The following is a 13,059-nucleotide window of genomic DNA, read 5'->3' as shown; positions in this document are numbered from 1 at the left end:
TGAAATGTTTAGAGCAGTGTTTGTGAGATGTGCATGGTTTTAGGATTTTTATTTTTTTTAAGTTGATTGGAGAGGAAGAAGCTTGGGCTATGTGTTAGACTGGGAAATAATTGGTCACCAGTGGAAGATGCAAGAGAGCCTTAAAGAACGAGGAACTGTTTTCCAAAAGCAAGAATATGTTTTCAGTTGATGTGCTTTAGAAGCAGCAGGACAAGACAAGGAGGAGGAGGTTGCAAATAACCAGTGTATGGAGGTAACATGACAAAACAAATTTTAGTACAAAAACTCAGACGAGCTATTTGAACAGACAGAAGAAGAAGGAAACAGAGAGGATGGGATGAATATGGAATTATAAGGCATAGTGGAAAAAACAAGGGTTTTTGTTTGTTTTGGTTTGTTTTAGTTCAAAGAAAGATAACATGAAAAAGAAAGAAAAGGGGTGGCCAAAAATGAAAGTGTTTAGGAAATTTAGGAAAGGTAGAAAGAAAGGGTGAAGTAAAAGCCCCAACAGGAATGATAAAGCATCTTTCAGATCTTACAGCAGTGGAAGCCAGGGGAAGAAGGGAAACTATCTGAGTGAGGCAGATGGAAGATTGACTGCAGATTGACAGGAGGTACAGAAAGCCAAAGTTGTTAGGTTCTGTCAATTTGGTTGATTTAGGGTGTTCTAATTTATTAGTGTTTCTTTTGTGGTGTAGTAGATGAAATTATGAAGCATATCATTAAAGCATTTGTGCTTATCCAGATTCTTTCAGAAAATTTGCACTGGGCACTGCGAACAATTGGATAGCCTTAGGGTGTAATCCCATTAACTACTTGTACAGTAGCAAAGTAATTATGGTAATCCCTGTTGCCTGTATTGGAGCTTTTATGAGACCACCTGCAGGTCATTCCTTCTGACCTAAAAAGACCCATTTTAAACATTATGCTGTAAAACCTTAGGTGACTGTACTGAAATAGCAGCATTAGGGGATAATTAGTAAATATGCTTTCTTACAGTTTCTTAATTATACACCATCGGTATTTCCTATTTTTTCAGCAGCTATTCTGCAATGCTAGTCAGCAGAATTCAAATGCAATGGATTGATTTATCTATCAACTATATCTGTTTTTCATCCATTACCACCAGTAAATCATGAGCAATGTATGTATACCCCTATTGGCACGTCATGCTTAGTCTGCTCGGGAAGTACTGATGGCTTAATGATAGTATGCGTAGAAACAGTGGTGTAATTACTCCCCTCTCTTTGTTGGAAACAATGAATCTAATTCTCTTCTCATTTACACTGGTGTAACTAAGCTGACTTAAGTGGAATTTCACTGGAACTACATTGCTAGGAAGATGGGAGTTAAAGAGAGTCAATTTGCCACACTTATTGCCCTTTGTTTCATTCTGGTTACTGAACTTGTAAATCAAATTGCAAGTAAGTAAATCCCATGCTGGAGTTAGGATTTTTTTTCAAAATATCTTTGATTTCAAGATCTTAACTTAAAGACATCTTCACAGCAGAGTGAGTTACAACTTTGTACAACATTCCTGCTACTTCATACTTCAGGCATAGTTTCACTAAATAGAAGTTTCCTGTAAGTAATTTCCAATTTCTTTCTTACGTAAACCTCTTTAAGGTTTTCAGTGCTGCTGTGGCATGTTATTGTGCAAACTGAAGACCAGATGCAAGAACTTTCCAAATCAGAAGACCGTTAGCATCAGGCATTGCAAACCAAACCTGAAATCACAAAGGAATAGGAATTAAATCTTGATTTTTGAGGATGAGACATATGTAAGAAATGGCCAAATGTTCCTTTTTGGTTGTTTTTACCTGAACAGATATGATTCTAACAAGGTTTAATCTCTGTGGGGGTAAAAAAAAAAAAAAAAAAAAAAAAAAGCAATTAAAAAGCTGGCAGTTAATCCCATGTTATCTTATTAAAGAACTGTAAACATGAATATTGTCTAGTTAATGAGCAAAAAGCCTGTCAATGAACAATTAGCCTGGCCCTAAACATGAAGGAAAAAAAGGATTTTTTTTTTTTTTAAAAATGTGCTTGTGTTACCTTATATGCCTTTTAGAGGATGGTGAAATAAAGTATTGATTGCTCTATTTAAATAAATCCTGAAGGGAAGGTTTTCAATTTTACCCAAGTGTTTGTTCTGATAGGAAAGGCTGAAAAGACAAGTGCCTTGTCATTGTGCGTGTGTTCAAACTACACAGTATCCTCATCTAAGTTTGTCAGAGAATTGGATTGAAATGTCACTTTATCTAATGGGAGACATGAAAGTGGCTTTGTCAGATCACCCACTTAATGTAAAAAAAAGAACAACAAAACCCACAAAACAAACAAACAAAAGACAAAACAGCAGTTTGTTTATAATAGGTGACATGAAAGTAATCAAACATTGAGCAAAAGGAAAATAGCAGGGTGGAATTGATTAAATGTATTTGGTGAAGTAAATTAGACTTCTACATACAGTCCCTCGGTTGAATTTCTCTGGTAGTGGGCAAGTCCAACACAGATTAGATTCAGAAGAACAGAATGAGCCTGTCTGAGCAGACACCAGATTATTACGGAGTTCAGACTGCTTATTGAGTTCAAACAAGGTAAACCGAGGTGTCAATTTGGTTAAATGGAGTTTTGTTAGGTTTTTAAGCAAGGGCACAGAGAGGTAGCCATCTGTAATGTTGGCAGCTTAAATGTCTGCATCTTTTCAAATGGAAGATTTAAGACCAGGAACAGAACTAAAGCTATTCTGGACCTCCAGAACAAAGAATATATTCTGGAGGGCGAAACCATTTTGAGATGAAGACATGGGAAGAAAATATTACAAATTGCTTGTCTGAGGTATCAGTTGTTCTCCTACGTTAAATATACATGGATGCTTATATCTCTTTTCTTTGTCTCCACCAATTCATCTTTCATGCTGGATCCATCAATCTGCCTGTGCCTTTTTACAAACAGTGCTGGTATTACAACTTACTTTTACAGTTGCCTGTCACGAAGTTCTGCTTTTGGATGCACATAATTTTGATCAACTGACTTCAGGATGATATTTTCCAGTATGAGTGTGTGTCTCAGCCTGAAAGTTTAGAGAAAACCTCCAGTCAAAACAGCCGAGATAGTTCAGCCATCTTAGCAGACGTTCCATAGGGCAGTGCTGAAGACACCAGGCTTTGAAGCAGGAACTTAGGATTTTTCAGGAGGGTAATAGATGTGTCAAGAAATCTGTTTGCAAGTATAGTCAATTTACAAGCTACGGAAAAACAAAGAAATAAATGCTTCTGATGTGTACAATGGAGACTTCCCTGAGTTTAACTGAGAAATTGAGATTTCTCCCCAAAACTCTAGACACAGTTTATATGTCAGTGCTGATCTGAGCTCCTTTACATCGGGCTGGACCCAGGCACATGAATCCAAAGCTGGGAGCTTAGCAGTCCTGTGCTTTTAGTATGCAGCCCTCCACCTCTCTGAGCCGTTGTACTGTGAAGCTGTAATGGTGTGAGATGCATGATGTGGAGAACGAGTGGAGCAAGAAGCTGCATACTTGGATGGGGTTGTTAGTATTGGGACTGAAAGGTATGGCAAACTGGGAGGCGTTTTAAAGTTAGAGGGGAGGTAGACGAACATTGGGGCTACATGAGCACTAAAATCTAGGAAGAGAGAAAGAAAACCAAGGGCAGAACAGAAACATCTGTCCATCCATATGTATATATGCACAAACATTTTTATATGTGCATGCAGGCATATATATATATGCATAGGGGTGGGAGTTGAGGCAGGGGCCAGTGAAGGGAACTGGCTGGAAAGGCCATGGACCTGCAGGAGGGGACAGCAGGCGTTAGGGAGAAGCTTGGTTAGAAGAACAGAAACGGACCGAGCTTTTAGATACAGCCTAGGTCAACAAATAATAAACCTGGGTGGGAGTTAGAGATGTTTGGAATGGGAGAATGGTGACTGGGGTGTGGAGAGAAAACAAAAAATGAGTAAGGGCGAGAATAGGAAGGAAGGATGGGTTCAGACTGCTCGGGTAGGAGCTTAGAGTGAGAGCAGCGCAGACGTAGGTGCCACTGGCTTAAAGCAGAGAGCTGGTGGCTCGGGAGTGGACACGTCAGCGATCGGGTTTGGGAGGATTCAGGTCTGGGGAAGGGAACAGTTTGTGCCTGGTTAAGGATGGATACTGCTAACAATAATCCAGGGTTTAGCAGGGTATCTGCTAATGTCCAAATGATTAGATTGTACCTGCAAAGTACACTTGCTTTTGAAAGGACCAGAATAATTTGCTTGGTCTGAAGATGAGCACAACTATGTATATAGATGAGCATAGCAAGATACGTAGTTATGTATATATATAGTAGTATATACCAAGCTGTTTAGTTGATTTCAAGACTATAAAATAATAATGATTAGTTTAATAATTCTAATAATTAGGTAAGAAGTTATTAATGTGGACATAGCATCAGAGATTGATACCGTATCTTTACCATTTCATGTATTTGTGATGTGCTGAACAGTATAGCATGGGATTACCATGACATTCTTTAACAGCCACTGTTTAATTAAAATTAGCTTGCAAGATAAATATTTCTTCCCTTTTCCCTCTAAATGTAGCATGGTTCTACTCTCCCTTTTTCTTCAATAAAATAATAATAATAATAAATGTTATTGCTACTATTAGAGTAGAAATTTTCATTTTTTCAGGTGAGCTGTTCTGTGCCACAGACAAGAAATGTCTGTTTTTATTTTTTTATAAATCAGTCAAATCTCAAAGATTTACATTATCTTCACTGGCATCTCTATGTGGATATCTTTCCCCTCCCTATTAAAATTTTAAAAACTGCAAAACATAAAGTTGTTAGGATCTTACAGAAAGTGTTTGGGAAATTTCTCTAATTTAAAGCACAAAGCAAAGTAAATAAAGGAGGTGCTGTTTCAACGATGTTTGCAATTAATGTTACAGTGCATAGGAATAAAAAGTTTGTATGTGTGTGTGGCTACGTTTGTATTTATCTTCTGCATAAGAGAAGGGCTGCTCCTAATCATGAGGCTTTGTCTTTTTCACGTGTTTACTGTAACTGGTCAAGTTAACATAGGGTGACATTAGAATATCTGCCTAAAACCTTCTGTCATCTGCAGTCATTGGAGTTAGGCATCTGCCTTGGCAAGGTGGCCGGTATTTTCTTTCCATGAGGGATTTTGCCCATTGCCGTTGATCACGGAATTCAAGAAGAGGTCACCTGTCTGTCTAAAAAGCATTAAATGTGAATTTGTGTATAAAATTCCTTTTTTATTTTTTTGAGTTAGCATTCCATTTAAAAGCCTATCTAAAAGGTTGTACAGTACTAAACAGCTCTTTTTACTTCTGTTTCCAAAGAGATCTGCAAGGAAGAACTCTTTAAACTAAACCATCATCCTAAAGTACCACTGCTACAAACTTGTTTCTGCAATCACTTAAAATTCCTTCTCTGAATGTACTTGGATACAGAGTCACAGATCTATTGAACCATTTTTATAACAGTATTAATGGGAAAAGAATTTTCAATGGTATTTATTTGAGACTACCTCAGTGTCCACAATAAAACTGCTCTCAGTGAAAGATGGCGGTGCTGCAGTGTGGTACTTACCTGATTAAGTGATTCTAATTTCTCAGTAAAAAAGCAAAACAAACTAAAACCCACTAATTCTGACTAAAGGAAGAATAATTGAATAAGCCAGAAGAAGAGCTTTCTTATCTGAGTCATGAAATCAGCTCATTGTATTTGGTAGTGCACCTTTTTGGATTAAAGTGTATGCTTAACTCCTGGACTCGTGTTTTTAACCAGTAGCTTAATAACAAGCATCCTATTTATAATGAAAGGTTCATTCTGTGTAACCTTGATCTCCAATAAGAACATTACTTTTACTATTAAACTGCACTTCCAGTATTAAACTGCAGCGTACGCCGGCTTTGCTGAAATCATGCAGCTTGAATTAACCTTTTGCACTTTGGCCACAAAGGAATGAAAAATATGCCCCAAGGGATAAAAAGACAATAAAATACTGTCTATTTCGAGTACTTGTAATACTTTGAATGAATTGGTGTAACCACTAACCTTAGTGACCGAACTCCTGAGTTCGCATTTTGAATGGCACTTCAACAGCCTTTAGTAGCATTTGAAACTTGAAAGTAATTAACTGTTCTTTCAGCATGGCTAAGTAAATGCCTTAGGATGCTCTATAAAAGTTCCATTTCACGTCTTGGTTCACAAAACGGCCTAATGATTTAAATTGATGCTAAATCATTTTGAGTCAAGTCAGAACTGTTTCCAGGCATACTAACGCTGTATGAAGCCGTAGTTTATACGGTTCAGGAACACTAGTTTCAATCAAACTGCTATATGTGCCTAACCAAGAGATGACATCAGTTTACCATATATTTCTACTGATGTGAAACAGTGGTTTCACTACTGATTTGAAAACGCAAACAATATTCCTCTCTTCTGTATGCACTTCTATGCCAATCAGTAATGACTAGTAGACGTCTTTGGAGACGTATCTGATTGTTGCCAACTGTACCGTGTTCTTCACAATGGTGATCAGTTAGTTTTATGAAGATGAAAATACACAGTGTAGAGACCTGTATTTGCGATTTTGTGATCTCAGGTTTCAGCAATTGCTAGCAGATTGCGTAGTTTAAAGTTTGTATAAAAAGGAACGGTGCTAATTAGAAACACCACTGGTCTGTGAGGATCATAGGTGATCTTCAATATACTTAGTGCTCTGTGAGTTGAGTGCTCTTTCTGTAAGTGAGGAAAAAAGAAAAAGAAGGTAGCATATGTAGGATAATTACATGTTTGTTAAAATAGCGATTCTACCATTTCTTGGGAAATATTAATACTTATTTCCAGAGTTCCTTTCTCCCCCTGTGCCTCATTCTCTTTACTTTAAGTCTGACTTTGAAGTCCTTGGGAAAATGATGAAATATATGAATTCAGCTTCTTTTCTGTTTGACTACCTATATCTCAACATTTGGGGGAATGGTTAGCAGGAGAGGATAAATCTGAATCTACAGCTTAGGGAAGACAGATGTTCTACTTTTCATTAAGTATTCTGTGCAGCCTTAAGAAGGTGGCAGTGTTTGCTGATAGATATGTTAAGAATATTGGATCAAACACTGCCTTATTACAACAGCATGGTTTCATTTTGCTTGAATATATTTAACCAATGGGAAGGCAAATTTTATGCAGATGTGATGCTTGAAACAGCAGAGTAATTCTGTGGTTAATCAGTAGGAAAAAAATGAACGTGTTATTTAGCTTTAAAAAGAGATGATGTCTGCAAATTATTTCTGCAGTCCAACTCAAAATTACATGTCCATTGCTTAATAAATAAAAAAGTAGTTTTAAAATCTTACTTTTAATATCTTTAGAATGCAAACTCGAGATCACATAAATGCTCTCTTAGTGCAACAGAGTACTTCTGGATGTTAGTGAAAATAAGCTATTGCAAGAAAGAGACAGGCTCATAATAAAGACTAAAGAGTTCCCCCAACTCTTTTCTAGAAGCTCTTTCTGTTTAACCAGGATACAGGACTTTGAAAAGTACTATATTTATTTGGCTTACACAGAAATCTGATGGCTGAATATTGCAGTCCATGAGAAGAAAAAATATTTTTTATTTTCAGGCAGAAGTTACTGTTCTATGTCTAAGAATAGACTGAAGTATCAATTTTAACTTTTTAAAATCAATTTTTATTAATTAAATTGTTATTAATTAAATGTTAATTTTGAGTAGACTATATATTTACATACAGGAAGAACTGTATTTTGATAAGAAAACCTGAGATCAGCTTTCATTTTAAATTGGAAGTTAAAAGATGTCCTTTAATATCAAGTGAATAGGAAAACTCTAGTCACACCCAGTTTGACGTTACTCAGCAGAGAACATAAGCTTCAGGTTAAAATCACTAGGTGCTTAAACAGAAGACTGCATATTGCATTTTTTGGAAATAAGTTAATCTGTAGTGATAATTTCTTCATATCTGTATTTTTATGCAGACTTCAGCTCTAATATAGCCTGAAATCCATTGCTGTTTGAATATTTTAGAAGCAGAAAAATACCTGTATAATAATTGCTGCTTTTTGTAACTTACTGTGCCTCAGAGCCACCAGTTCCCATTGCTCCACCTCAGCTGTCCTCAGTTGGTGCGACATACTTGTGGATACAGTTGAACGCCAATTCCATTAACGGAGATGGACCCATTATTCAAAGGGAAGTCGAGTATCGAACTTCAAGTGGAAGCTGGTATGACATACAACCTGTGGACTCCACGAGCTATAAGATTGGGCACCTGGATCCTGACACAGAGTATGAGATCAGTGTGTTACTTACAAGACCAGGTGAAGGAGGAACGGGATCTCCTGGCCCAGCTCTAAAAACAAGAACAAAATGTGCTGGTGAGTACTCAAAAGCGATTGGAAATGTTTCAAGCATGTATCTAGGGTTGAAAATGTAAGTTGTTTTAGTAGCAGTCTTTACTATCTACCTTAAACCAGGAGTTAAGACTGAATGCTTTTAAGTATAACATCTCAGCATTTGCCAGTATGATTTAAATCATACCTGTTCATGCCTTAAAGTGGTCAGCGTAGCGTGCTGCATAGATGAGTGACTTTTGCGTTCAGGTATGCTGTATTCCACTGAACACTCTTCATTTCATTACACCCTGCTCTTGTTAGTGTATGTTTGGGATGTCAGATCAGTTATCAGTTCCTCTTTTTTTTTTTTTTTTTTCCTTCCCTCCTTTTTTGGCTGCTGTTTCAAGATTGGGAATAATTTTGTTTGGTTTGGATAAAGTTTCTTTTTCCTTTTTTCAGTGTCAGGTATATCGTACTTGTAGAGAAAGTGGAAAAAGATCCTGTGTAACAGCAAATGTAGTCATGGTTATGACTCAATTAGCAGATAAGGTTTAGCCGGGGACTGCTTTCCTGAGTGACTGACAGCATGTCTTTTCATTAAATGAGATAGTGTGATTTGTCATGTTGTATAGCAGTCTTGGCTCCTATTTTGGATGCTATAATTAATAGTGCTGACCTCTGACTGTAAAAAGATACAAAGAAGACCTATTATACAAAAAACAATTGCACAGTAATCTTCAGGAAGAGTGGCAGTGATATTAATTTGGGATGCAGCTGCTCAAAAAATAATAGAGTATATTGTGACCTGGATTTAATTTTTTTTTTTTTGTCATTAGTGTTTCCCCCAATATTTTGAATCTTCTTTCTGCTGCTGTAGAGCTGGTAGAAGATGGTCAGACGTGTACCTAGAGAAGTGTGACTAAGCAAATGGTATTTGCTTATTGATTGTAATATTTTAAAGAACTGATTGGTGTTGTTTGTTTGCCTTTTTAACAGTACCAGGAAAAATTATATATTTCAGCAGAAATAATGGTGTATTTCCATTGCATATGCCAGTAAAGTTAGTTTTCATAAAGTCACTTGGCCATCTACCAGTGGCTGAGTGGCATTCAGTTGAACGAATTGGTGTGATGCCAAATACAGAGTAAAAAATTGTTGCTGTCAGAATCACAGTGTTATGTTTTGAAGATGCAAGCTTATATAAGTTGTAACTATATGATTTTTTTTCTTCCTCACATTGTTGGAAATTTAATGAAAAATACTAAGTGGCAGTACACAATGGTGAACTATTTAATATTTGTAAGGTTTTCTTTATTAGACTAAGATAACAACAGTTTAGTCAAAACTGGGGCATAAAAATTAATTAGAGTTCCCTTCAGGAGTGTTTCTAGGTCACTATGCCTTTCATAATAATGTAAAATTATCTGTCTAGACAAGGTATGTATATATTTAGTACGGAAATACTTCAAGCATTTTAAAATTAAACCAGTTTTTCTCATAGCTTGGTTATGTGCTTATCCAATGAGGTAATGTAACATCAGGTTCTATGTAAGTGAGCCTGTTTGCACTGAAGGGTTAGAGACTGTGGTGGGTTGATACCAGCCAGCCAAGCACCCACACAGCCACTCGCTCAGTCACCTCTGTCTGGGGACAGGGAGAAGATAAAGTCAGGCGAGAAGACCTATGGATTGACATAAAGGTAGTTCGATAGGCGAAGCAAAAGCTATGTGTGCAAGCAAAGCAAATAAGGAGTTTATTCACTATTTCACATCAGCAGGCAGATTTTTAGCTACATAGTGGAAAGCAGGGCCTCAGCACACTAAATGGTGACTTGGGAAATGTCATAATCATGAACATCCCCCCTTCCTCCTCCTTTCCTTGAGCTTTTATTGCTGACCTTACATGCATCCTTACAATCGCATATCTCTTTCCAATTTGGGTCAGCTGTCCCAACTGTGTCCCCTCCCAAACTCTTGCCTACTCGCTGCAGGGGAGGGGTGGGTAAAGTAGGAAGCCTGGACAAGGAAATTAACTCTGTCCCAGAGAGACCCAGTACAGAGAAAGAAATCCAGAATATTAGTTGTATTTAAGAACATCATATGCTTGCTAGTCGTTTCAGTGGTGCGTACTGTTGAGTATTAAAACATGCGTTCGATCTCATAAAACACAGCATACTGGAAGTATTTTATTACCTGGTAAAGTCCTGTAATACATCAACATTATTTGTGTTTTCATTAAGCTAAACAGTAACCTTCTCAAATTAAAAGCAGAAAGTGATGTCTGACTGAAAAATTTAAATTGAATGATGATATTAAATCTGTCTCTACAAATTGCCTTTTTTATAGCAGAAGATACTGCTTTGAAGGTGTAGTGGTTATTGGTTAACTGTTAGCAAGTGACATGCTAATAACTGGCCCGAGGGGTTAAAGAGAGATGCTGATAAACTAATGACGGTATAATTAAGCTGGGTAGGAGTAAAATAATGCCAGTCTCCAAAGTATACCATAGAATTAATAAAACAGGAGTCTTTAAGAGAAGAGTCATTGCACCTTTTTAATTACTGTGATAATTGTATGCTGCTTGCCTGTTCCCTAGGGGTCTAGTGAACCACTCTGAGACTCAAAGCAGTATGCTAGACATTCAATAATCTTAATGGTTCTCCAAAGCATTTGAAATATGTTTTCATTTTAGCAGAACGAGATTTCGCAGGCTTGTAATAGACAAGTCCTATCTGTAACTTTAGTAAATAAAAGCATCTATAATTAGAATGCAAAGAAAATGAAGAAAAATCATCTCGCTAGACTTGGCTGCATCATCCTCAGTGGAGCAGTTACGTACTTTCTGAAGTGCTTTCCTTCCTTCTGATGAAATGTAATATAAATGTAAGTGCTCTTTCAGTGTAATGTTGAGGAAGGCTGAGGAATTACGTTCAGATCTGGTTTAGATTTAACCTAGAATGTAGAGTGCAGGTTTGAAAAAGAGGAGGCTAATGGATTTTTGGCAATTGTAAACCACATTTGAATCAGACTTACAAAAAAAATTGTTGCTTTTTTTCCCCTAGATTCAAGGTCTGAAACCAAGACCTCCCTTGTTTGTCTGGAATTTGAATCACCAGTTGCTGTGTTCAAAGCTCTCTCTTCCCACAGTTGTGTCATATGGTGTTACGAACTTAGAGGAGTGATGCTATTATACAAGCACTTCAAAAAAGGGTGGGGGTGTGTGGGGAGAGATGGGAAGAGGGGGAAGGAAAAAAATAATCAGGAGATATATGACAGAACATTTCTGTTACACAGTGTATCTCAGATTACTCTCATATACGTTTTCACTCTAGTATTTTTGTAAAATGATAATTTCAAAATAGTAGCCCCCAGTTAGAGTTCCTCACAGTTCAGACGGCATTATCTGAGGCATAAGATTGCTAGCTTGGTGTCAGGCTCACAGCGCCCACCACTGCTACAGAGACCGTGCTCACCCACACTCTATCCAGCCATTGCTTGCAGCTAAATAGCTGCACAAATATTTGAACCAAAGAAATCACCTTATATCTGAGCACAGAACCAACAGCTGCTCTGCCACCTGGGATATAATAAGTTCATGGATCTGAAAGTCAATGGTCATCAAACAAACCAACCAAGCACCCACCGAGCTGTTAGCCCTCCCGTACCATTGAAGACTGTGAATCCTCTGGTGCCTGAAAAAATCCAGAATCAAATCTTCCCTAAATCTGATCCCAAACCGGTGGAACCATCCATAATAAAACCTGAGTAGGCTAGTTTAAAGATTAATAGGATAGAACGTGTTTTATAGTTTTCTTTTCCGTATCAACATTTCTGTGGACAGAATTATTTATTTCTGTGCTTTGCAACAAGTTTTGTCTTAAACACGCACTGTACGATAAAAATCTTGATCCAGTATGTGTCCCTGCACTTTGAAGGAGAGACAACGCCCAGTGAAAACTGAACTAGAAAACTGTAGTGAAATTTAAGAAAACGATTAAAAAAATAAAAAATGCCACAAAAATACTTACAATGGATTATCCCAAAGTTATTTTTAACAGTTAGAATTCCACTTCTCTGTGTTAAGATACAATTATTGCCCTGTATTTGCAGAAACAATTGCTGCCAATGTAACCAACGATTTTCCAGGCAGAGAATTCAGACGTGCTCAATATATACAAAGAAGCAACAGGAATATTTTAATTAAAGCTGTTCTTGCTGTCCCTTCTGCCCCCTCACCTGAGCTTGTCAGGAGGAAAGCTGTTACTCCCAGGTCTATTGAGCTCTTGCATCACTGCTGCAGGTTAGTTGTAAACTGTCTGTTACTCCTAGGTGGCTTGTTACATCTGGAAGAAAGGAGCAGAGGAACGCTTTAAATCCCTACTTCTAAAGATTATTCTTTTTCATCTTCTTTCTTTTCCTCACTGCTTTGGATCTAGGGGGTGGTTTTTCAAGGTGCCAGAATTACTCTCCTACTTCTTCACTGCCACAGTGAAACCATCTACATGTGCCAAAATGTTCGCTGATGGAATTGAGCCTTATCTTTGCTCTGATCAAGTAAGGGCTCATCTCCTGGCACCAGGCCCTGAAAATGATCAGACGTGGACCAGACCCTGTTTTTCCCTGGAAATGTTAACTAAGTTCTCTGTTTCTCCTTTTAATTGCTAAAAGGGATG

The 13,059-nt window shown here is 37.4% G+C and overlaps 1 protein-coding gene across 13 annotated transcripts in view; it reads left to right on the top strand.

The window, feature by feature from the left end:
• The window catches only part of PTPRM (protein tyrosine phosphatase receptor type M), a 490,453-nt gene that overhangs the window by 198,162 nt on the left and 279,232 nt on the right, over positions 1-13,059 (top strand). For all 13 annotated transcript variants that reach the window (XM_066992787.1, XM_066992783.1, XM_066992789.1 and 10 more), the window contains one exon: positions 8,136-8,429. In XM_066992787.1, the coding sequence (XP_066848888.1) occupies positions 8,136-8,429 (294 nt within the window). The remainder of the gene's footprint in view (positions 1-8,135; positions 8,430-13,059) is intronic.

This window comes from Anser cygnoides, chromosome 2 (assembly GCF_040182565.1).
Source record: "Anser cygnoides isolate HZ-2024a breed goose chromosome 2, Taihu_goose_T2T_genome, whole genome shotgun sequence".
NCBI lineage: Eukaryota > Metazoa > Chordata > Aves > Anseriformes > Anatidae > Anser > Anser cygnoides.
The sequence above is the reverse complement of the archived record's forward strand: the minus strand, read 5'-3'. Positions and strand labels throughout refer to the sequence as shown.